The sequence below is a fragment of the Furipterus horrens genome, unplaced genomic scaffold (genome assembly GCF_987537825.1).
Source record: "Furipterus horrens unplaced genomic scaffold, mFurHor1.1.pri manual_scaffold_3, whole genome shotgun sequence".
NCBI lineage: Eukaryota > Metazoa > Chordata > Mammalia > Chiroptera > Furipteridae > Furipterus > Furipterus horrens.
The window spans coordinates 69,837,658-69,864,696 of NW_028327173.1; the positions used below are offsets into that span (position 1 = coordinate 69,837,658).

General features: G+C 36.1%; 1 protein-coding gene across 2 annotated transcripts; it reads left to right on the forward strand.

The window, feature by feature from the left end:
• Window positions 1-399: 399 nt before the first annotated feature.
• On the forward strand, window positions 400-24,545 carry CDC7 (cell division cycle 7). Of its 2 annotated transcripts, none has more exons than XM_090271725.1 (12): window positions 400-468; window positions 1,181-1,356; window positions 7,088-7,171; window positions 8,163-8,298; window positions 11,467-11,560; window positions 11,645-11,787; window positions 12,690-12,942; window positions 13,593-13,688; window positions 14,419-14,597; window positions 15,407-15,489; window positions 17,662-17,811; window positions 23,619-24,545. In XM_090271725.1, the coding sequence occupies exons 2-12, from the start codon at window positions 1,242-1,244 to the stop codon at window positions 24,008-24,010; spliced, it is 1,725 nt and encodes a 574-aa protein (XP_090127851.1). In that variant the 5' UTR covers window positions 400-468; window positions 1,181-1,241; the 3' UTR covers window positions 24,011-24,545. The 2 variants fall into 2 exon arrangements, with proteins under 2 accessions (XP_090127851.1, XP_090127852.1); XM_090271726.1 differs by having other exon boundaries at window positions 12,690-12,936.
• The last annotated feature ends 2,494 nt before the right edge of the window (window positions 24,546-27,039 follow it).

Sequence of the window (27,039 nt, forward strand, 5' to 3'; positions counted from 1 at the left end):
TTGCCTCGTGTCCTCTTTGCTCGCTAATGCTCCATAACAAAAGTAGGGAGCCAAAGTGAGTCTTGAATAGAGAGTACCAAATGTCTTGTTGCGACCACAATATGTTGGGATGTATTAAGACTCCGGGACCTGAGATTTTCCTGTTTCTGAATTATCTTCTTTCTTGAAAATTGTGTAGGATAATTAACTTTATGGCTCACTCTCTTTCAGTAAAGGGTTATTCCTGGGCTTTATTTCTGTAACCGCTTTTGGTTAGCTATGGCCTCAGGGCAGTAACCCAACCCCTTTGCGCAAGCGCCCAGCAGCGTAATTCGCAGCTAGGAGAGCTTTACACTGCTCGTGAGCAAATAGAAGCACCGAAGCGGGAAGTGTTGCGCAGGCGCATTTGGCAGATTCAGTAGGTGGGGCGCTGTTGGAAGCGGCTACCCAGGCCTCCGTGGAGTCACAGAAGTTGTGTTCCCTTAAACCGTGAGTTTCCAACGGTTTGTTCCTTGGCGCGAGATTGTGAGGGATTAGAACTGAATTTTGGATCGTGATTTCGGTCTTACTGCAGCACAGTACCTCTGATCCCCTCCTAGGGTCCCGCGGTCCCGCAGCGGGAAAATCGTGCGCCTGCGCACTAAGCATCCCGTTCGGTCTCGGGTCTGAGAGGAAGGTCCTTCCCCGCTGAGCTCGTGGTCAGCTCTGCTGTAGGGATCCCATTCATTCCCCCTTCCCTTCTTCCTTCCGGCTCTCGCGGCCAGTGTGGTATCAGTTCTCCACCAGCTTGCATAGGGCCTTGGACGAACTTCCTGGCGCTCCATTTCAGTAGACAAACGATTTCCTCCTGCCCTCTTAAGGTCAAACCGCTCTCCCCACTAAGGCCTCCCCTTGACCCCCGTGCGCCAGAAGCCTGATTCCGGGGCAAGGACGGTACCGGGCACGCTGCCTCAGCATGTCCACAACCCGGAGTTCCGCTCCCAGGCTAGAAATTCCCCTTCGGCCCCCTGCCGATATTTCTGGAAGGTGAAAGTGAATCAAATGGAATCCGTAGAAATGGCCCGCATTTCTCTAACTCTGGGGATTTTAACATATGGTTCATTTTTATATGTTTGCCGCTTTGGGGGCAGTGGCATTTTTTAGTGCTTGGTTCAGTGAGTGATTTAAACTTATATATTCTCTGGTATTGTAATTTTCACAGCTGCTTTGCTCCCCTGTGGACATGACCCCTTAGCTGGCATTTTCATCCCAGTAGCTTTGTGATGGAGTCGTCTTTGGGAATTCAGGAGGATGAACCTATGGCTTTTTCTCCCATGTGTGACCGGTTGCAGGTGGATGGCCCATTAAAAAAACATGAGCAGACTTTTAAACTAGCAGGTACGTGTGTAATTTCAAAGATGTACAGGCAATTCTGTAATTTCGGTTATTTTTAAAAACACAGAACTTCCTGAGACCTAAAGTGAGTTGCATGTATAAATAAAAGCATTTTTACAAATCAGTAAAGCTTCCTAAAATCTAGATTTAGGAGTGAATTGCATTTTAGAAGGAGGATTGTAGTCCAACCATGTCATTTTTACAGCTGAAGTTGCTTCTAAATATTAGTGATTGTCTAAGAACACAAAGTTTTGTTGATACCCATAATAGAGATTCTTGTCTCCTAAACCTATGTTCTTTTGTCTACTCACCGTATTACATTAAGCTTGGATTTAGAAATTGACATTGGAGGGATTTTCACTTAAGTTTTCAAAAGCAGTATTCAATGACAAAAAATATATGAAATGTTTATAGCAGTAATAAAGCACCATATCTCAGTGTACATCATGAAATGTTATTTGACCCTAACGCAGACCTTGAAGTGAGTTCTAACAATTCCTGATCTTGTACACTAAAATGTACACCTTCATTCTGCCTAGCACAGTGCCTGGGACATAGTAGGTATTGAATTAAAATTTGTCAAATAGAGGAGTTACAGTTAACTACATTTTTTTTCCCTAAAAGGTAGCTAAATCTTCTTTTCCATCTTTGTCTTAAGCATATTTAGTCCTTGTCCAAAAGATATTAATTTTGAGTATTTGTCCATTATATAATATATATAAGTATTTTGAGTATTTGTCCATTATATAATATATAAGTATATATATATATGATATATATTTTTTCCAATCACAGTTCACTTACAATATTATATTAGTTTCTGTGTACAACATAGTGATTAGACGTTTATGTAATTTAAGAAGTGAACATCCCAGTGAGTCCAGTACGCACCTGACACCATAATTCCATATACTGTACTTTATATTGCCCGTGTCTATTTTTCTTAAACACTTACCTGAGGATATGTTCATTGATTTTAGAGAGAGAGAGAGAAAAACATCAGTGTGGGAGAGAAACAGTGATCAGTTGCCTCCCATATGCACCCTGACCAGGAATTGAACCTGCAACTATTTTGGTGTATGCGACGACGCTCCAGCCAACTGAGCCACCTGGCCAGGGCCTTGACTATTTTTTATAACTGGCAGTTTTTGGGGATTATAGCCAACTTATTTTTAGTCTCAATTTTTTTCTTAGCAATATCGGTCTTGAACATTTTTTATAATTAACTATTTTGCAGCTTGATTTAAGATGACTGACTGCCTAATGTTTCACTACATAGTATGCTATAAATTATTTAATTGCTTTTTCTTATTGAACCACTACTAGATTATTTTCCTATTTTAAAAAATGCTGCACTGAATAAAGTACCTGGTGGAGTATTAGACCAAATGTTTATTTTTTTATTCTTTCAGCAAGCCTTAAAAAAATACTATATTCCAAATTTAGCAAGTGCTAAAGATCTATTCAGTAAAAGAATGAACTATAAACTACACACACACACACTCACTCTTAAGTGTACACACACACACACACACACACACACACACTCTCACACTGTCTCTCTCACACTGTCTCTTCCATACTGTTGAGAGGCAACTACACATTGATGTTTCTCTCCCTTACTTTCTCCCTTTCTTCCCCACAGTAGAAATAAATAAAATATAAAAAATAAATAATTTTTTTTTTTTAGCTTGTGGACTTTTTAGGGTCTTCACCCAATCCTCAAATCCTCAAACTTATTATTTCTAGCTTTTGACATGAATGTTCTCTTCTGCTGTCTGCTCTCATCTCCTGCTTCAGAATTTGAGGATTTTTGCATTCACTTTGGTTATCAGGAAGTTTTGCTGCTGTTTAATAATGTCAAAATTGTTCTGTAGTAATCAGAAACCTTAATATAAACATATTTAGAGTTTTGTAAAGCTAGTTAAGTACATAGTGAGTAGCTTTATGGAAGCACATTAAGCTTACATGGTCATTAACATGGCTTGTGAATGACTTATTACATACATTTTCTTTTAATTTTTTTGAGGATTTTATTTCTTTTTAGAGAGAGGGGAAGGGAGGGAGGAAGAGGGAGAGAAACATCAATGTGTGGTTGTCTCTTGTGCACCCCCAACTGGGGACCTGGCCGGCAACCCAGGCATGTGCTCTGAACGGGAAATCAAACTGGCGACCTTTTGGTTTGCATGATGATGCTCAACCCACTGAGCCACACCAGTCCGGGCTTATTACATATATTTTATTTCTGGTGATTTCTAATAGCTAACCACTGTTTCTAATTCTAATTGCCAGCTCATGCTTATACAAAAGGAAATTCTGGAATGTGCAACTCATGGGAAAACCATAGACTCATAGTGGGAAAGTAAAGTTAATCTAATCTGAACCCTTTAAGAAGTGAATGCTATGTGGTTAAACGATAGGAGTTAAATCCACGTCTTTTAGATTCCAGGCTTTCTTCTATATCTGTGCTGTCCAATAGAACTTTCTATAATAATGGAAATGTTTCTGTGTGGCTACTGTGACTTAGGAAATTATTTTTTAATTTTATTTAAGTTAAATTAATTTCAATTTGAATAGCTACATGAAACTAGTGGACAGTGGCAACTCCTATCATCCCACTACAAAGATTTTGGTGTTATTAATCATGTACACAGTAACAAAACATGCATATAAACCCTTCAATACATTTAATAATAAAAAAGACTACAAACAAGGTTATAAAATATTTCATTTTATGTGCTGCTCAAAAATGCTGCCGGTTGTACTAAGACACAATACTTTATTATTGCCTAGAATATTTTTCTTTTATACTTAATGAAAGAGATTTTTTAGACCTAATTAGACAAATAATTGAATATCTCAGGTATGGAATGAAAAAGGAAAATAAACTTTTCAGATTTGTATCTTCTGAGTCACTTTGTATGCCAAGTTTCTGATACTGTATTTTGCCCTTCACAACATTATTCTCCATACATTACTGATGCAGAATTTTTTTTTGGATTAACCCATATTTTTTAAAAGCCATTGTTAATGGGCTCTTAAGAAGAGCCCAGTTATTTGGAGCTGGCCTACATTTGATTTCTTCATCACCACCACTACTGCTCTTTTGGCACTTAAGAGTTAAATACGAATGCTCCTCAATGGCTTCTTGGATTTATTTATGTCACTGACATCTATTTTGTTAGTTTTGATGCTAGCCAACAATTGTAAATTGTGTCCCAATTTCAAAGTTGTTAAAATGTGTCTTAGAATCAAAGAAATGCACTATAAAATGTACTATCAGATTGAAAGGCACCCATATATGGTGCCTTTCCTGTGACACTGGAATTTGAAGCTGGTTGGAATGGACACATTAGGAAAGATTCTAATGGACTGTGGCAATTATGACTGTTACAAAGCCTGCCTCCCCGACCCCTCCAGGCCTTGGTCTTGGTTTCTGGAGTGAAGTAGTGAGGTAGCTGCTACTGTCAGTGGCTTCATTCTGTTGTAACTTCTAAACTTTAGGGTTTGTTGTTGTTTTTAACAGCTATCTCTGAATTGCTATAATGATGGCAATCATTCATTCACTCAGCAAACGTGCCAGGCACTGTGCTAACTAAGAGCTGAGTGTACTGTGGTGAGTTATACAGACAGGGAACTTATATTGTTGAAATTTATATTCTAGTGGGAGGAGGCAAACAGCAAACAAATAAATAAACAAGATAATTTCATAGTAGATAAGTATTCCAAAGACAATAAAACAGGATGGTGTGAATAATGGGAGGAATGCTAATTTAAATAGGATGTCAGAGGAGTCTGTGACAGTTGAGCCAGCCACATGAAGTTATAAGGGAAGAGGATTTCAAGCAGAGGAAATAAAATAATATGAGCAAAAGCCCTAAAAAAAAAAAAAAGTAATGTTAATAACAATAACAATTACCACTATCATTTATTTAATATTTACTATGTGCCAGGCATTGTGTTAAAAGCTTCTCTTACATTATGTATGTTATTTAATCCTCACAGTATCAAGGTGGCATTGGTACTGTTATTATCCCGTTTTTAATAGATGGGGAAACTAAAGCTCACTGAGATGAGTTGTGTACTCAAGGAATGGTCACACCAGCTGGTAAATAATGGGACCAGGATTCTAACTTATGCCTCCCATCTCCAAAACTGGTACTTTTAATTACTGTTATAGTATTGCCATTTGTACTGAAACAATGAAGCTTTCCTAGTCCGTCTATGAAGTAGAAGGCAGGTGGTGAGGGTAATTTAAGTAAGTTTTCCTATTTTCTTAAATGGGCTGATAGAGTGGAAAGAATACTGAACTAACCTGCTATTTATTCTCCAGCTCTTAATGTTCTTCCAGTCTCTCAAATTATCCATTTATTGTCTTCTTGCTTAAAAACTATGGCTTTCACTTGCATTCTCTGCCTTTCCCTTCCCTGGCCACACTGAATTTCATTATCTACCCCACTCTACTTCCCCACAATAATCAATGCCTTTTTTCCTTTTCCATGTCTTTGCGTACATAGTTCCTTCTTCTTAAAACAGCTTCTTTCACTTTTTCTACTTGGTGAGTGCTTCAAAATACAGCTTAAGCTTCCTTGCACCTTCAGGAGTATTCATTTTTCTCCCCCCTTCTACCTAGTAATATATGCATTCCTCTTATTACAATTCTCATTTTGTATGAAGAGCGATCTTTTTACATCTTTCTCTTCCACTAGATTGAACTCTTGGAGAACAGGGGCTGTACCAAATTTGTTCATTTCTTAAAATATGGCCATTGTTGAGCATTTCTTTAAACACAGTGTTTGTTAAATGAATGAGTTTAGAGACTTATCAGCAATACTTCTGTGAATTTGGGCATTATGATTTAACTTTCCTGAATGGGGTTTCTTTATCTGCAAAATCAGGGTAATAGTTTCTATTTTACCTATATATCATAGTGCTGTTTTGAAGATCAGAAAAGATAATACATGTGAAAGTGCTTTGAAAATGTCTTAAAGTGTTACACTGTGTGGAATATTAACTTGAAAAGTAGCTGATGTTTGGCCTAGATATTGGAATAAAATCTGATGACTCAGGTATTTAGTTCTCTTTTGTATCTAGTAGTTTATCACACTTTGTATTATTGCTTCTCCTTATTTTAACCATGTATCTTTTTGTAAAGAGCTTGTATTTATTTAAAAGTAGCAATTTATCTGCTGTCAAAGATAGAGGACACTGTTGGTAATGTTACAATGTTTTTAAAAAATATTTTTTAACATTCCTAAGAGCTTTAGTAGACCCTCTCTCTGAGGGAATACTGTGAAGATACAATACATAAAACTTTCCCAAGCCTGGGGAATTTTGTATCTTTCGGGGAAGGAAATAGTTTTCAAGAAGATTGTATTGTGTCCTTGTCATGCCATCTAGTGATTGTAGCACACATTGTTTTGTTATCTTTTAAATTTAGCTTCATTGTGTTGTACTATAGGTAAAGACAGTATATCTGTTAGTATGTGGTAATTCCAGAGTAGTAGAAATTCTGTGTGTGTGATTCTGGGACTTACCAGTTTTGTCTGTTAGTTCAAGAGGTATATGTGAATTATAGCAACTTGATGAGGTTTTAATTATTCTATCATGATTTTAAGACTTTTACCTATTTATTTGTAACAATTCATGTTTTAGAATTTATTTGAGTGTAACTTAAGAAAGTATAAAATATACTCTCATTAATTATAATTATAAATTGTCTTTTCCTTATTAGGTGTTAAAAAAGATATTGAGCAGCTTTATGAAGCTGTACCACAGCTTGGTAATGTGTTTAAGATTAAGGACAAAATTGGAGAAGGTAATTTGGGGATATACTTTATCATCTTTTTACCTTTTTCCCCCCTTCTTTTTTTCTTGTTTAATCTTGATATTTATTATTATTTCTTATTGAAAAATATATTCTTTTTTAAAATATTAAGACCATGTTTGTATTACTATATTATTATTAGTAGTATATGGTAACAGCTCCTCCCCTACCCCAGGAAAGAATGACAGAATAGATATTTACAGTAAAATGAACAGTCCTATTTTAATCTTTATACTTATGTGTTATTAAAAGTATTTATATGTTAACAATATGTTATTAATGATAATTACTCAAAATGAAAAACTTGAGATTCAAATGGGGAGATTTGATAAAAGCAAGCCAAATCTTTTTCCTCTTTCTTTATTGCAGTGAGGTAGAATTGTACATTGAAACATACATGAAACCTAAGATGGCAAAATGATGAAAATAAGGTGGTACAATATTTATAGAGTGGTCAATATTAATATGTTAACATAAATACCATTGATTGAATGAAGGGTGAATTTGGCAGACAGATGTGAAGGGAATGAGAGAATAAAAGATAATAGTTTTTTGATGGCTATGTAGAGAAATGCCTAAATATTAAAAAATTTCCATCTACTTCATTGTAGGTTTTTTTTCCCTTATACAACTATCATTTCTACTTCTAACACACCAGTATCCAAGTCTTAAGAAAGTGGTTTCAAACAACAATATTTCAGAAAAACACTTGTTAGAATAGGTCATGACATGCTGGCTAGTCAAATGGATATACTATAGAGCTTTAGTTTAATTAATATATCACCTAAAGGACTGAGGACAATTAAGATTTATTAAAAATTGAAAATAAATTATATTCACAGATGTGCATTGTTATTAAAATATTAATGATAGATTATGGTAATTGTATGGGTTCTAAACAGTTTTTATGATCATTTTTAGCATTGTTTTATTAACATTTTTTAAAACCAAATATTGAAAAATCTAATAAATTATTTTACAGGCACTTTCAGCTCTGTTTATTTGGCAACAGCACAGTTACAAGTAGGGCTTGAAGAGAAAATTGCCTTAAAACACTTAATTCCAACAAGTCATCCTATAAGAATTGCAGCTGAACTTCAGTGCCTCACAGTGGCTGGGTAGGTAATTTAAAGACATTTTAATTGAACTGCCTGTATATAATTTTTATGTAGCTATCCATTGGGGATAGTAATATTGTCTATTATTTAAACATATTTTTCAGTCAGATGTTTGCAATTTGCTAGTACTTTTCCTCTAACCTTGGAATGGTTAGTTAAATTAATACTAATTTTTGGAGTCATTTCACTTGAGGCTAAGCTTGACTTCCTGTTTTTTTTACCACTTTTTTTTCTCATCTTCCTGCCAAATCATAAACCTTGGCATCATGATCTAGATTTTTTTTTAAATGTGGGGAACTCATGTTTCATATCTCCCCTACTATAGACAGCCTAATGTCATATTTTATTTTGTGCAACAGAATCATCTGGCATGTCTTTCTCATTGGTCTTTCTGCTAGGGCTTTCTTATCAACATTCAGACATGATCTAGTATCTTTTGTCCCCCCTGTACTACTGCTACCCCACTTCCAGCTGCTCCATCATTTCTTTGCTCCCCATTGACAGACTTCTCAAAAATTATCTGCCAGTGCTATTTTCACTGCCCCCCTGCCCCCCCCCCCCGCTTTTACTACACATAGATATGCTTGCTCTTCTCTGTGCTAAACTAAAAATCCTTTAGGTAGTTAATCATGACTTAATTTTGCCAGTTCCTGTTTTTGTTCACATGAACTCTAGGCAATGTTTATCGTATCTGATTTGAAACTGTCTTCTGAGTTCTGTACTGCCACATACTTTTTTTATCTTCCTGCTTTATTTGGCCTTTCAATTTCAATGTCCTTTGCTAGTTCTTTCTCTCCTACCTGTCCCCTAAATGTAGAAGTTACTAAGTGCTTGATCCTGGGCTCTCTTTCTCTAGACCCTTCCTAGACTCTAGGATCATGTGTTTCCACATGACTTTAAATACATACTAATGATTCCCATAAATATACATCTAGACTCAGACCTCTAAACTGCAGATTAATATACATCCACCTGCCTACTTGACATAGTCCACTTAGGTACCTAATAAACATTTCAGACATAATGTGTCAAAAACTAAATTTTAATCTGTCTTTGCCTAACAAAAAAAATAATCATATTGCAAGAACTGGTTTTCATATACCCATCTCTATCCAGTTGCTCAAGCCAGAAACCTAATACTCATCCTCAGTTTCTCCATTTTTCCTCTAAACCACATTTAATACCAAGTCTTGCCATTTTGCCTCCTAAATGTATCTAAAAACTCATCCACATCTTTCTATTTTCTCAACCACTACTTCAGTCTAAGCCTAGATTACTGTAGTAGCCTGCTTCTTCTCTTTCCTCCCTTAATCTAATGGTTGCAAAGCAGCCAGAGTAATCTTTAAAATATAAGAATATGTATGTATGTAATATATATTGGATACTGTTATTTCAACCACTTAAAATCCTTCAGCAGTTTCCCAGGGCACTTTGAAAAGAATCCAACCTTGTCTCATGCCAATTTCTCAAATTCGTCTTAAGAGCTTTCTTACCTCAGGGCCACTACCCATACTGTTTTGTCATTCAGGAAGACCCCTCACAGTGCCGGCTCCTCTTCTGAGCAAGAGTGGCACCACTTCAAAGAGGTCTTTTTTGAATTAAATTAGATTGTTTTTTGTTGTCACAGACCTTTTGATCTCTTTTAAAACTCTTATAATGTTATTTGTTACCTTGTTTATTATCTGATGGTAAACTCCATGAGGGCAGAAGTGGTGTTCATTTTAATTCACCATTGCATCCCTAATGTCTAGCATAGTGTCTAGCAAATAATAGTGCCCACTGCATATTTATAGAATGAACAAGCTTATTTCTTTGTTTCATCCTTTTGTTTGTTATAGAAGACAAGGGGATGAGATGGCCTCTCTAAGACATGATTACATACATTCTTGTACCTTGAATAAGATTATTTATTTTTCCACACTTTAAATATCTCCCTCTGCCATTTTTTCTTTCCTGTACTTTAAAACAGTGCTCACTAAAAAGTCCTTATGTGATCTTGCTTCCCTTTTAGCTTCCACACTGGTTTTTCTTTCTTTCTTTGCCAGATATTTCAGGCAAATTGTCCTTATGTTCTAATTCTTTTGTATTCTATTTTCCTTCCTTAAATCCTTTTTTTTACCTCTTCCTTTCCACTTAAGTTGCTTTCTGAAAAATTACTAGCTAATTCCTCTTTGCCAAACTAAAAGCCTTCCTTCTGTTCTTATTCTCTTTGACCTCCATGCTGATCACCTCTTCCTTCAAAACTCCTCTCTTGGCTGACATCTCTTTCTGGGCTTTCAGCCCCTTCCCTCTTGTTTCGCCCTCCAGCTTGAGACTTCTCCAAGGTTCAATTTTCTCTTCTCTCTAATCATTTTCACTGCTTTATGTACCACATCTCTGCAATTATTGTCACTGACTTTTCCCTTAGGAATTAGTCCTATATCGAGAAATCTTTATCAACATGATGAGGTCTTGGTTTTGAAACTTCTTTACCTGATTTCTGCACATATTTTATTGGTATTCAAGTTGTTTTACTCAGGCTGAAAGCCATGGAAATCAACTTTATCGTGTTTTTCTCATTTTCCTCATCTTTTATGAGATGCATTGTAGCATTGCGGTTAAGGGCATAGATCAGGACCAAACTGCCTGGATTCAAGTCCTGGCTGCATGACATACTGGTTTAATGGGGAACTTCCTTAACCTCTCTGTGCATCAATTTCCTTACCTATAGAAAAGTGGGAGGAAATGATATCGGTGTTCTCTTAGGGTTCTTGTGAAGATTAAGTGAATGTGTTAATAGTTGTGAAGTGCTTAGATTCAGAGCTTGGCATATAGTGAATGCTTAGTAAATGTTAGCTATTTTTAAATTTATTTATTACTCATACCATCTTACCTGCTGCTAATCTAGTTAATTTTTATTCATTTTTTTCATTCTGTCACTTGTACAACTAGAATGATAATTATCTCATGTTTGAATTATTATAGTAAACTTACAACTGGTGCTATTTTTGTTTTTAAAATATCTTATATAAGTCAGTTAAAAGTGTATACTATCCTATATGGTGATAGTTTTAAGTTAGTCTTCTAGCATTATTTATGCATTGCTAAAATTGCATTTAAAAAGATAAGCATAAAAGTTTTCACTTTATTTGACCTTTCCTCTAACGTTTACTCTGCATTTTTTGCTAGGGGACAAGACAATGTCATGGGAGTTAAATACTGCTTTAGGAAAAATGATCATGTGGTTATTGCTATGCCATATCTGGAGCATGAGTCCTTTTTGGTAGGTTTTGATATTTCTTGAATTTTTATTAACTAAATATTTAATGTAAAATTTTTTATGACCCTATTCATAACTTTATTTTAGGACATCTTGAATTCTCTTTCCTTTCAAGAAGTACGGGAATATATGTTTAATCTGTTTAAAGCCTTGAAACGCATCCATTGGTTTGGTATTGTTCACCGTGATGTTAAGCCCAGCAATTTTTTGTATAATAGGCGCCTGAAAAAGTAAGTATGGAAAGTTACCAGAAAATATTTACACTTCAATGAATTTGTGCTATGGGATCCATCTCCTAGGCATAGAATATACTGCAACAGTCATGCACAGATTTTGCCTGTTTCAGATTTTCATTGTGATTGGGAAAGGGAAATACAGTGAAGGAGAAGATAAAATCATATTAGTAAAGCAGTATGCATCATTAGATGTTCCATGGCTCAGTGAAAATGACACTCAGTTAAAAGAAACTTAGAAAGGATCTAGTTCTTTTTGACCTCACACTTTTCTCTTTTATCTTTGGGCTTCATTTTTGTTTTCTAGTAAGTGAGGGAATTGGACACATGATAGACAATTTCCTAAGTTTTGTGTTTACATCTTTTATGATGATTATATGATACATAGATGCATTGAAAACTTAAATATTGCTGTTCATTCATGGATCACATTAAGTGTGGTAAGAAGAATAGAACTATAACTTATTTCCTTGTGGCTTCCTACTCCTGAGTTTTCTCTTTAATTTTCTTTAAATCAGATTTTAAAATTATGGTTTTAATTTATGTCTTTTAATCTAGTTTAATTAAAAATTATTTGCTATAATGATATTGCTGGCACCTTCAGAAAAGAAAGGATTGTATTATATCCTGTATTCTTTGTCTGCCTTATCAGTACTAGCCATTGGAAAAGGGGAATAAAAGATTTGTGTGTGTGATACATCTTTTCTTAGTTTTCAGTTATAGTTAGCAATTAAATTTTTACCTTGTTTGTAAGACTTTTTTTTTTTTTCAAGAATGTATAGATTCTTAAATGGTCACCAGAAGATTTACAGTTTCTGTATGAATACAAATTGTGCGTATTGTTATGTTACTAAGTTTTAATTATTACAGGAAACTAAAACCTTACTTTTGTTTCTTAGGTACGCCTTGGTAGACTTTGGTTTGGCTCAAGGAACTCATGATACGAAAATAGAGCTTCTCAAATTTGTCCAGTCTGAAGCTCAGCAGGGAAGTTGTTCACAGAATAAATCACATTTAATTACTGGAAACAAGATTTCATTGAGTGGCCCAGCAGCACCTAAGGAGCAGGATCAGCAGCCCACCACAAAAACTTCTGTTAAAAGGCCCTATGCAAATATACAAATTCAGATTAAACAAGGAAAAGATGTAAAGGTTCTACCTCTTTTATTTCCTAAGTACTAACAGGGTTTTAGAAATGCAATTCTTCATCCAACAGAGGGAGATATAATACTAGCATAATACTTGCAACTTAAAGTAATTTTTACATTTGTTATATAGCCAATTGAGTAGATATTTTCTAAGATTTATAATGGATTGTTTTCCTATTTTGTTTATTATTTTCTTTGCTTTACTATTTTAAAACAAATTTGCTTGGTAGATTTATGATGTGTTTGTTATTAGAAGTATATTATATAACAGAAATGGAAAATAATAAATTTTCCCTGCATGTTTTAAAGTTCAGATTAATTATCCTTTTTACAAGAAGCATTAGTTACAGGGGAAAAATTCTGAAGTGTCTATCTCCATTTTAGCTGCACAGCAAAATATAACATCCATGCAGGTGGTTTTTGAATTTTTTTAGTTATGTATATTTGTGGACTATGATAACATTTTATGGGTGTTAAGAGTTCTGTCTAGACTATTTTCTCCTTTCACAGAAGTGTTTTGGTGCCTGAGAATGACTTGGATGCAGCTGTTTTTGTTTCATGTCACTTAACTCTTTCAAAACTATGGCAGAGTACAGCTGGCAGAAAGTGTTACAGATATAATCCTTATTTTCCTTGTTTTTGTTGGTATTGTAGGATGGATCTGTAGGCCTTTCTGTCCAGCGCTCTGTTTTTGGAGAAAGAAATTTCAATATACACAGCTCCATTTCACATGAGAGCCCTGCAGTGAAAGTAAGTAATGTAGCCTATTAGTGCCATCATCAGTCATAGACTGAAGAAAATAGGGAATGGTTAGATTAGCATTTATTAGGAAGTTTTTAAAAGTAGAGTTTTGTTTTGGCAGTAGGTATTGCTTGCTTTGAGTATCTGGTCAACACTTTTCTCCAGGATTTTTTTCTGGTGGAATTTTTCATTAGCTGACTGTTGTTGCTCTTTCTCTAAAGGAACATTTGGACTGTTAAGGCCTTTCTCTCACTGGCTAGAATGTGAGATCCCAACAATTAACACATTTCTGACACAGTTGATAGTGTAAAGATGTTTGTAAAGTTTATAAAATTGTCACCAATGTTAAATGATTTTAAATTGATTTAAGATATCCTGCAGAGCTAGCTAGCATGAGCAACAAATTACAGCTTTGATCTTAGCCGATGTAATTGTGCAGTTTACAGTTCTGAAATGGAGTTAGACACTAGAACGTAACTTACATGTTTTTGTAACATATCAGGAAAATTCTAATGAAGTATAAGTCAAATATTTACCAAACTAGGACTAATTAGTAAATTTAAATACATTAATTCGACAGGAAAACCTAAAAGACCTTAAATGTTTTAATAGACAAGTTTTTTTTTTTAACTCAGTAGCACATTCAGCAGTTTTAAAAATTATTCATTTTGCCATACTAGCATTTGAAGACATCATGTTAAATGTCATGACAATAGAAAATACGACTTTTCTTTTACAGCTTATGAAGCAGTCAAATACTGTGGATGTAATATCTAGAAAGTTAGCAACAAAAAAGAAAGCTGTTTCTACAAAAGTTATGAATAGTGGTGTGATGAAGAAAAGTACCAGTTCTTGCCCAGCCAGCCAGACCTGTGACTGTTATGAAACCGATAAAGTTTGCAGTATTTGCCTTTCAAGGTAATGTGTTTTGATGGTGCTATAAAATCACCACCATGCTGCTAGACAATAACAGAAATTGCATTGATTTTGTTAGACAAATGATTTAGTGAGTGAGTAACACAGTTCTCTGAACAACATGGGCAATGAATGAGAGAAATAACTTTCAAGAGCAAATGATAATTATTGTCATATATTATTCATTTGACATGCATATGCTCTTCTGAAACCACAGTTGCTCTTATATTTTGGTGGGGGAATAGTCTTCTTGGAATCTTTGAATTGTACATTTTGCTTGCTGATTTAATTTTTTTTTTTCTTTATTCCCACCAGTGTAGAATAACCAGACCTAAATAATAGAGCTCTTCTCTCACTTCTTTCTCCAACTCTTTGCCACATAAATTTTTCTTTTCCTTCAGGAGTTGGCTTTTTGGAGCCTTTCCTGATTAACCCAATAAATAGATTAATAAGTATATTAGTGAGTAAGTATATTACTCAAAATAGAAATGAAGTTTCATACCTCCGAATTCCCATTGAATTCTGTTTTTCTGTTATGGCTCTTATCATCTACTACCTCTTTTTATACCTGGAAGTTACCTTAAAACCTTTCTGGAATAAGCTGGGGAACTAGTAGAAGATGGTGGGGAGGAATCTGTGGAAGCAAAATTTAGGATTTTCTTTGCATTGGTTTATCAGTGGATTCATAATAACTTTTAGTTATTTAGATATCAAGGCAGAATATACTGTGAACTAATAGGATAAACGTTATTTTTTTGGTCTTAAAGAATTAAACCTTAACATAACCAGAAAAATCTTATTTTGCCATCAAGGCGGCAACAGGTTGCCCCAAGGGCAGGTACGCCAGGATTCAGAGCACCAGAGGTCTTGACAAAGTGCCCCAATCAAACTACAGGTATGTTGCTCTAGAAAGACAGAACTATAAAATATAAAAATTAGATTTTATTTTATGATCTTTATTTATGACTAATATTTGAGATCTGCTTTTAATTAAATTATGTAAGTGGTTCTAGCAGTGTAGTATTCCTATTTTTAAAGACAGTACTGTTTATGAAAGTTTCTAATCCTGATTTTTTTTTAATACAATTTTTTTAATAGATCACATCTTTCTTATTTACAAGATGATTTTACTAGGAATTTTGTTAACGTCATCTGTGTAGGGGAATAAATTGTGTTTAGTAGTCTTTGCTAACCTAAGACTTGGTAGAATTTTATCTATTCGCTTAATACCTCAGAAGTTTCCTGTGACGCACGTATGATTGTGTGTTTCATTAAACTTATTTTTTGGTATTGTGAAAACAATGTAATAGCATTAAAAAAGTTTTTGAAAAATAAGAAAGTTGTCATGGAACTGAAACACAGAAACATCTTATTGAGTAAATGAATCCTACCATTCACTTGGATTATGGATGTTAAAGAAATGCATTCGTTCATTGTGTATATTCTCTGCTTGCTAATGATAGAAAAAAAATGAGTGAAGCTATCAGCTTGTATTCTAGTTAGGACACACTGTCAAGGAATTATAAAATAACCCAGTGAGTATGGTTATAAAACTTTTACAGGGTATTTTAGGGATATCTAAATAACCTGAAGGGATTTTGGAAGAAAGTTTATGAAGAGTGAACCTCTGAGAAGACAGTGTAAATTGGGGCGAGGGCTGGCATTAAGGCATAAGCAGAGGAACTCATTAAACAGCAAAGTCTAGTCATATAGGGATCAGAAGTTTAGTGTAGCTAGAATGTAAGATGGAAATCTAGGAATGGTGAGAAATTAACCTGTAAAGAGTTAGATAAGGTCAGATCATACTTGTTAAATGGCTTGGACTGTATCCTGTAGGTGTTAGTAAGTTGTGAAGGGAAAGAGATAGTAGTTTTTCTAGGTGGATTATTTTGGCATGTGTGCTGAGAGGGTAGATTTTGGAGAGTGGTGGCCTGCAGTGGTCCCGGTGAGAGAGGGTGAAAGCCTGAATGAGGCCATTAGTAATAGGAATACAAAGAAAAGTGAATGATTGGAAAGGCAGCGCTTAGGGCATAAGTGGGTGTGAGATTTAGGTGTGGGGTGGTGAGGGAAAAGGCATCCAGGATGTTTATCAGATTCCTAGCCTGAGGGACTTGATAGGTACCAGAAACCAGGTGGAGAATAAGGAAATAGCAACTAAATTGTAGGGGAAAATAAGATTGGGGCATAATTGGTTTGAAATATTTTGGGAACACCCAGATAGAGATATCCAACATAGCAAAAGTAAACCTTAAGCTCAGGGAAGTCTGGTTTGGAAATTCACTTGAGTGTTGTTATATAAATGGTAGTTGAAACCATGAAATGGATGGGCCAGTAAGAGAAGAGAAGGGGAGAAAGGTTGGAGCTCTGGAGAACTTCAGCACTTAAGGCTTGAAGAAGACTCTAAAGGAGCAGAGGTACAGAGGGAACCAAGAAAGGCAGGCGATAAGTGCCCAATGGAATAGAGAACAAATTTGGTGGTATTCAGAGATCAACAATTAGGAGAGATGTTCCTACAAGAAAAAAAGTTTTCGAACATGAGACCGAGCTGGTCTTAATATTAACTGCCAGTGTTCTGGAGAACAAAGTTTCCGTAGCGAAAGGGTTGGCACCTGGCTGAAGAAGACCTACTGCTATTCAGTACGTTTCACTAAAATTAACCACTTTTACTACTGTGGTGTATAAGTTTTGAGGAGCACCTAGATATTTTTCCCACAGCTATTTTTGGATTTTTTTGATCTTCTAAATTTTCTAATGATGAACTTCCTTTTAAGTTTACCAGGAATGTTGCTCTAGAAGAAAATTATACCGTATTGTATATTAAAGATATTAGACTAAAGATTCTCAATTCCAAAATTACATTAAAAGCATCTAGGGAACTAAAAAAAAAATTTGATGCCCAATCTCTCTCTAGAACAATTAAATCAGAATCTCTGAGAATTGGGCCTGGGCATCAGAATTTTTTAAAGCTCTCAAGATGATTTGAATATACAGTAAAGGTTAAGAACTACTTATGTAAATGATAAAATTATAGATTTGGGAATTTTAAAAAGTTTGTTTTCTGTTACAGCAATTGACATGTGGTCTGCAGGTGTCATATTTCTTTCTTTGCTTAGTGGACGATATCCATTTTATAAAGCAAGTGATGATTTAACTGCTTTGGCTCAAATTATGACAATTCGTGGATCCACAGAAACTATCCAGGCTGCTAAAACTTTTGGTAAGCAGTTTTATATTATAGGACAAAACAAATGCCTTTAATTCTCTTCTACAAATTACTATACTTAATAAATTATTACAGAATTCTCTTTACAAATAAACATTCTGTATTCATAAAGTTCTCATGTTAGAAAGTTTCTCAGATGCTTAAAAATTAATTACATTGTGTAAGAACATTTTTCATCACTTCTATATATCTAATTATTTAATCTTACCAAGCACAAAGTGCTACACTGCTCCAGTATTAAAACTTTAACTATATAATCTTAAAAGAATAAGGAATAAAATTTAAATTCCCTGTAGTTGTGATTTAACTTTATTTCATAAATACTTTTAATAATGTTTTTAAATTTGTTTATTGTGTCTTTATTAAGCATCGAGTGCTTTGGGGCCTGCCTTAAATGATCTTAGTCTGTACTAAAAGTGTAATAAGGATGGTAATAAAATGTGTGTTAGTTGTCAGGTTTCTTAGAGTTAGTGTAGCAGAAAAGAAAATGAACAGAATACCTCTACTGATGTAGTTATGTTGTAAGCATACAAAGGAGGGACCCAAAAAACCCCAGAATTACCTTCTGAAGGATGGGCCCCTGTAGTACTGGCTTCCCCTGCTAGGGGAGTATTCGAAGAACCCACCTGTATCAGTGTACCAACCAGCTGACGTTGTTGTGAGAGACTGCGTTTAGCTTCGGTGAATTTTTTTTGAAGACTCTTTCATCACGTTTGCCTATTTTATGATGGGTGACTTAATGAGTGCCCCTGCCAACACAACACTGACCGTTCCTCAGTTTTTGACCAAAACCTCCATGACTCCCATGCCCCACCCTCCCTATTCATCCAGTCTTGCCCAGAGCGACGTTTTTGTTTTTCCTGATGAAAAAAGTCTTCAAAGAGAAACGTTTTACTGATGTGGAAGCAGTGAAACAAAATATGGCAGAACTGCTAAAAGTTTAACATCAAAATTGATGAGTTCAAAAACAGTTTTGAGCAGTGGAAAAAATGTCTCAGTAGGTGTATTGCATCGAATTAGAGAATACTTTGAAGGTGACTGAAGTTTAAACATGTAAGAATAAATAATTTTTTGTAAATAAATTCCAGGGTTTTGGGGAGTCCCCCTCGTATATTGGACACAGAAAATCATCTCCTTAGCTACACAAAGTTCATGTAGTTCAAGACTGTGATATACGGTATACATCATAGGGCACCTGAGAATTATCGCAGCCTTGCTGTGCTCAAAAACCTGAACTCAAATGCACAATTATGTTAATACTTTCCAAAGTGAATGGGTGTGATTGAGTCAGTATGTTACCACACAATATAAAATACCCCTTTGGGACAGAATTTCAGTCAACCCACTTCAAGAGTAGCTTGACTGCCTTGTGCGCCGCCCCAGGATCATCGGGTTTTAATCAGGAGTGCAATCAGAATTATCTGAGGAACTTCAAGAAATACATATGCTTGATGAAAGCATAAATGGGTGGAACAACAAATATATGTTTCTCTCCCCTCTAAAATCAATAAATTTAAAAATTACAAAAAAGAGGAAATACATATGATTGTCTCACCCCATCTGTTCTGGAAAATATGACTCAGAAAAATAAGATGCACAGAAGGGTCCAGGCTTGTTAATTTTAAAATAGATAAATTTTTTGAAAAGTGATTTGGACCAAGACCTACTTCTAAAAAAATTATTGTTTCTTGCTTGGGTAACAGTGCCGTGGTCTAATTCACCAGAAAAGCTTAATGGTGGTTTTAAAGAAAGCCTTATTATAGAGGCTTAACAAAAAGTGTTTCTACAGCAAAGTCAATCCAAAATTTATACCTTTCTTGCACCTGTTAAAAGAAAAATTATTATTTCCCTTTACCCTCTTCAATGCCCTCCCACCCCTCCTTTCGCTCTAGTAATCACTCAGTGTCCCCTGTGTCTAGGAGGGTTGGTTTGTTTGTTTTTGCTTAATCCTTTCCCCTATTTCACCCAGCCCCTCCCCTCCGACAACTGTCAGTCTGTTTTCTGTATCTCTGTGGGTCCTTTTCTGTTTTGTTAGTTTATTTTGTTCATTAGATTCCACATGTAAATGAAATCATTATGGTACTTCTCTTTTCTCTGACTGGTTTATTTCACTTAGCATAATACTCTCCAGGCCCATCCATGCTGTTGCAAAGATGGACATCTTTTTTATGCTGAGTAGTATTTCATTGTGGAAATGTACCACAGCTTTTTTATCCACTCATCTACTGATGGGCACTTGGGCTGCTTCCAGATCTTGGCTATTGTAAATAATGCTGCAGTGAACATAGGGATGCACATATTCTTTCGATTTTGTGTTTCAAGTTTCTTCAGATAAATAACCAGAAGTAGGATCACTGAGTCAAAAGGCAGTTCCATTTTCAATTTTTGGCAGAAATTCCATACTGATTTCCACAGTGGCTGGACCAGTCTGCATTCCCACCAACAGTGCGCTAGTGTTCCCCTTTCTCCACATCCTTGCCAATGCTTGTTTGTTGATTTATTAAAGATGGCCATTCTGACAGGTGTGAGATGATATTGTGGTTTTAATTTGCATTTCTCTGATGATTAGTGACATTCAGCATCTTTTCATATGTCTGCTGGCCATCTCTATGTCCTCTTTGGAGAAGTGTCTGTTCAGGTCCTCCGCTCATTTTTAAATTGGATTGTATAAGAAATTTTTATCTAAGGGAAGTAGGGGGAATTAATATATTACATACAAGGGAAAAGTGACCATAAGTGGGAAGCAGGATTGATACCTTGGAAATTCTCGTCGTCGGCAGCCGTCCGTCTCAAGAGACAATGGTGTAGCTTCTTAAGAGTCTATCTGCACCGCCGAGAATGGCTGTGCAGTCCGACTCGGGAGTGACACGGTATCTGTCTCCTCCCGTGTTGAATCGACATCTTACGATGACGCTGAAGTGTCCTCTCCAGTGAAGCTGAAGCTACAGAGCCTGGGCAGGGTGATATGGAGGGTCTGCTGTTGCCCATGCAGCAGACCCCCCCTCTCTTCGTAGCTGAAGGGTCCAAGGGAAAGACGGAGTCAATACAGCTTGGCTTCAGGTGCGCCGCAGGAGTTGCCGGTGTTGACTACAACGTCAAACCGCCTTAGGGACTCCGGCTCCGGATTTTCTGTCGGGGTTTACTCCCTTAGCCTTTCCCCTGAAGAGGTATGCCGCAAGGCAGCGGAGGTTTTTTGGAGTCAGAGTTTTCCTTCTCTGATGTGCCCTGACTGGAAGATCGAACCAGCGACACTTAGCTCGCAGGCTGACGCTCAATCCACTGAGCCAAACCAGCCAGGGCTCTTGGAAATTGTATTCTTATATAAATATGTTTCTTTTCAACTGATTGAGAAAACTTTTATCTACTATCGAATATCTTCATGAGAAGTTTTTCTTTTTAATTAATTAATTTATTTATTTATTTATTTATTTTTAGGGAGAGGGGAAAAGAGAAAGAGGGAGAGAAACATCACTGTGTGGTTGCCTCTCACTCGTGCCCCCAACTGGGGACCTGACGTGCAACCTGGTCATGTGCCCTGACTGGGAATCGAACCAGCGACACTTGGCTTGCAGGCTGACGCTCAATCCACTCAGCCACAGCAGCCAGGTTATGAGAAGTTTTTAAACATGATATTTATGAAAGAACATCAAAACATTTTGTTGAAAAGCTAAATTCCCCCATCTGTAATCACAGTTATAATGAGGACCAACAATGGAAGTATAACATCTGATACAAAAACATTCCAGGGCAAGTGTCATGTAGCAGGCAAAAGCTTTTATACATTTATTATAATGTTTGTTCTCCTATATAAAAAATAATGCTATATAGAACTTGTCTTAGTTTGGTTAGTGTAACTTATATGTTGTCAGTCAAATCTTACTATCACTTGAATACAGGACTCAAAACTTTAGCAGCCATGACTGTGTTATCTTTTATGATTAAAGAAATTACTTACCTAAGATTAGCAGTGAGAATGCTTCTAATTCTCTTGTGTGTAACCTGCCCCACTGTCCTGAACCATTAGACCAGGCCCCATGATAGATTGCCAGTAAGTACTTGTTGAGTTGTGTCAAATAAGTTCAAAAGACGGCCCTGGCTGGGTGGCCTGGTTGTTTGGATCGTTGTCCCCTATACCAAAGAGCCGAGGGTTCAATTTCTGTTCAGGGCACATATCTAGGTTGCAGATTAGATTCCTGGTGTGGGTGTGTATAGGAGTCAACCAATGTTTTTCTCTCTCGTTCCCTCTCTTTCTAAAATCAATAAACATGTCTTCAGGTGAAGATTAAAATTTTTTTCAAAAGAAAAAATATTTTTTGATTGAATGTAAAATTTTAAGTTATTTTCCCTGAATAATGAATCCTCTCTTTGGATATATAAGAAAATAATTTAGGCATATTATGTGATTTGGGGAGATGCTGTAACACATAGTGTTAATTATTTCATGGCTTCAGAGTAGCCTACAAATGAAGGAATACTGTAAAACTATATGACTATTCTCCTCTGGCTATAACTTTCTAGAGAGAATAGAAATGATAAAATAGATTTAAAAGTAAAAAAAAGATTGACATGATCCTCAACCAAGTTAGTTTTTGGTAATTTGTTTCTTTTGTCTCCTCCCTGCCTGCCATGCCACCTCTCCTTTTTCTTTCACCTTAGTGCACCAATCCAGCAATTAGAATATGTAAAAGTAACTTTGTATTATGCAGTGCTAGGTTAATTAATTGCTGTAACAATCCAGATTGTTAATAAATTCCCTAGAAAGGAACCTACATGCTGTATTCCTCACTTAGAGCCACATTTCTAAGGATATATAAGGTAAATATAATACATTATTGCCTGTTTGTATGCTTAACTTAGTTTTGCCTAATAAGAAGAATCCTGTTGGGAAATTGTTTCAAAGACATTTATATTTTTAAAAACAAATCTTGTTTGTGTATTCATTTATTCAGAAATATTTATGGGACTTTATGTGTGCCAGATATTGTTGAGTCTCTGTTCTCACAGAACTTAAATTCTAGAAGGGAAGACAGATAAACAAATACAACTGCCATATAGATCAGCAGTATTGAGAAAGATACAAGGGGAAAGGGAGTGAAGAGGGCTCGGCTGTTTTGGACAAGTTGGTCAAGAACAGCATCTGTAAGGATGTGACATTTGAACAATGACGTGAGAGGATGAATAATCCTTTTTGTCCAATCCAACAATTGTTAACTGAGAACCTAGTACATACCAAACTTGTCTAGGTTATGGGGAATCAAAGATAAGTAAGATAGTCTCTATCTTCAAGAGCCCATAGTCTAGTAAGCAAGACAGGCATACACTTTATCAGTTACAACACAAGATAGCAAAAATAATAGTAGAAATCTTCACAGGATGCAACAGAAGTTGAGAATGACCAACTCTCTGAGGGGGTCACGCCTCACAGAGGTAATTCTTGGGCTTAGTGGAATATCCTGGGCACCTGGGGATAGCAGGGTATCCTGGCCAGGACAGGAAGCGTAGTCAAATTCATATAGAAGCTACAGCTGGTTAGACTACAGAAGGATATGATGAAGCAGGAGAGGTTGGCAGAGTCAAGTGAGTCCTTATCTTAGTAAGTCCCTGCTTTCTACTTACTATCTCCCACTTTATGATTTGACCTGCAGCTATGCAGTGCAAAACAACTTAAAATAGCATGTGGTGCTCTATCTCACACTCAGTGTAAACATATCCACAGAGCAGTGGTTGGACTTGCGTATTTCATAAGAGAGAGATTTCTGATTTATTCAAAGAATATAAAATGTGTAATTTTTCTCTTCTAGGCAAATCAATATTTTGTAGCAATCAAGTCCCAGCCCAAGACTTGAGAAGACTCTGTGAGAAGCTCAGAGGTACAGACACTAACACTTCCAAATTAACAAGTGATATTCAAGGTTCTGCTCATGACCCATCAGTTTCAGAGAAGACTGACCATAAAGCTTCTCACCTCAAACAAACACCTCAAGCACAGTACTCAGGAAATTCATTGTATAAAGGGCACAGAAATGGCTGTGGCGGTCATTTTGATGCGAACACTACCAATTTAGAAAGCTGGGACAGAGTTCCTGATGAAGCTTATGACCTGCTTGATAAACTTCTGGATCTTAATCCAGCTTCAAGAATAACGGCAGAAGAAGCTTTGTTGCATCCTTTTTTTAAAGATTTGAGTTCGTAACTATTGTTCTTCATTTAATGTTTGCTGTTGTGTATTGTGAGATGGGGTGAAAAAGTTCTTTGTGTAGCCATAAGTTCTTGATTAGAGAGCAGGGCAGGATGAATAATTTATTTTAAAGTTTTAGTATTTGCTCTCTTGGCTGATTATAAAATATGAATTAAGGTTACTTGTGGTGCTTGGAATACTTCTTTGGTATAACAACATGATCTTTGAGTTAGATCTACCCAAGGAGAATCAGCGCTTTAGTTTCCCTAATTACTTGTCATTGCCATATGCAGTTTTAGCTGGGTACCTAGGGGTTCAAGGTGCAAATCTGATAATTAATGGATGTGTTAGGGATTAAGTGAGTCAAAAGACTTGCTTTATTTGTTTCTTTGAGCAATGAGCTGTGCGTACCTTTGGAGAACTCAAGCTGGTACTGGTGCTCTAACCATTCTGTAGGTTAAGATAATTTCCTGTTCTAGAGGCATATATCAATACCTTTTATCAACACTAAAACAATGAGAAAATATTTAGAGGGGTCATCACTTAAAATTGAATTGAATTTATCCATTTAAAAAATATTTTGGAAAGCATTTATTTTGTGAATTGCCATTTTTTAAAGTGGTTTCTCTCTTGGTTTTTTTTTTTTGCCATAGCTACCCCCACATTACACATTCTTCTTGGAAATTATATGGTGCTTTCCACAAAGTTTCTGGGTGCTTTGTTATATATTGTATATGTTTACAGTTGGGAACTTAAAATAATGCATATACTGGTTGATAAAGGGAAGCCATAGGACCAAGGTGAAGATCAATAGTTCAGACTCTTTTCTTTTTCTCTCAGTGTGCATGTTTTTTGTTTTTTAATGCACCATCTTAGGTATAATTAGGTAGCTGCTAAAAGGAAGAGTGAACACAAAATTGAGAACATTACTGGAGATTTCTCCTCTGCCTGGAGTCATCCATCCAGATCTCTGTTTTGTCTAAGTTGATCCTGTTCAGAGAAGGTTGATTACTGGAGTCTTGACTGGGGTGAAAAGAGAGAGAATGAAGTAAGCAAAGTAGAAAAAGACCAAAGATAGAGGTTTATGTATTACTACATTCCAAAATGGTATATATCAATGATGGCTTATCTAACTTTCTATGAGAGATAAGTCTGGGGATGTGGATTTATCCAGAAGTTTCCATTATTAGCAGTCATAGAATATAGAACTAGCTTAGGGACATATAACATTCATTTTATTTTGAATGTTGAAGTCAGTATGTCTACCTACATAGATCGGTTCTGTGTTATGCTGTAATCTTTTTTTTAAAACAACTTGAATGTTTTTTAACTTGTATGGTTAATAAAGTTATCCTTTTATATATTTTATGTCGGGCTACTCATTTGAAAAATACCTGTTTAAAAAAAGTATTGACTACTAGCAGTATTTTTCTTTTTTTCTTTTTGAAATTATATTTTATTGATTACGCTATTACAGTTGTCCCAATCTTTCCCCCTTTGTCCCTCTTGACCCAGCACCCCCCACTCCCTCAGGTAATCTCCACACCATCGTTCATGTCCATGGGTCATGTATGTAAGTTATTGGCTACTACATTTCCTATACTGTACTTTACATCCCCTTGGCTATTCTGTAACAACCTATTTGTGCTTCTTAATCCCCTCACTTCATCCATGCTCCCACACACCCCTCCCATCTGGCAACCATCGAAATGCTCTCCATATCCATGATTCTGTCATGGTTCTTGTTTGTTTGACTTGTTTTTCAATTCAATTGTTGATATGTACTTAGTGCCATTTTATTGTTCATAGTTTTGATCTTTTTCTTAAGTCCCTTTAACATTTCATTTAATAATGGTTTGGTGATGATGAACTCCTTTAGTTTTTTATCTGGGAAGCTCTTTATCTACCCTTAGGTTCTAAATTATAGCTTTGCTGAGTACAGCAGTCTTGGCTGTAGGTCCCTGTTTTTCATGACTCTGAATATTTCTTGCCAATCCCTTCTAGCCTACAAAGTTTCTTTTGAGAAATCTACTGACAATCTTACGGGAACTCCCCTGTATGTAACAAACTTCTTTTCTCTTGCTGCTTTTAAGTTCCTCTTTTTATCTTTAACCTTTGGCATTTTAATTATGATGTGTCTTGGAGTGGGCCTCTTTGTATCCATCTTGTTTGGGAATTTCTATGCTTCCTAGACTTGCATGTCTATTTCCTTCACCAAATTAGGAAATTTTCCTTTCATTATTTTTTCAAATAATTTCCAATTCCTTGCTCTTTCCCTTCTCCTTCTGGTACACCTATGGTGCAAGTGTTGGATTTTTGAAGATGTCCCAGAGGCTGCTTATACTATTCTCATTTTTCTTTTTTTATTCTTTTTTCTTGTTCTAATAGTTTGGTTTTTGCTTCCTTATGTTCCAAATCATTGATTTGACTCTCAGCTTCATCCACTGTACTATTGTTTCCTTGTAAGTTGTTCTTTACTTAAATTAGTGTATCCTTCATTTCTGACTGAATCTTTTTTATGCTGTTGAGGTCCTCACTAAGTTCCGTGAGCATCTTTATAACTGGTGTTTTGAACTCTGCATCCGATAGATTGTTTATCTCCATTTTATTCTTTTTCTGGAATTTTGATTTGTTTTTTCATTTGGACCATGTTTCTTTGTCTTTTCAGTTTGGCAGCCTCCCTGTTTTTGTTCCTATGTATTAGGTAGAGCTGCTGTGACTCCCTGTCTTGGTAGCGTGGCCTAATATAGTCAGTGTCCTGTAGGGTCCAGTGACACAGCCTCCCCTATCACCCAAGTGGAGTACTCAAGGTACACCCTTTGTGTGGGCTGAGTACACCCTCCCCTTGTAGTTGGGCCTTGATTGCTGTTAGCAAGTCAATAGCAGGGATTTACCCAGGCCAGTTAGTTGCAAGGACGGGTGTGACCCCTGACCACCAACCTCTGCCCTCTGTGGATGATCAGCTGTTCAGGGGCAGGATGGTGGTGCACCAATATGATCTGTAGCTGTCCAGTGGGTGTGTGGGCTCTGGGGTTTCCTGGGTG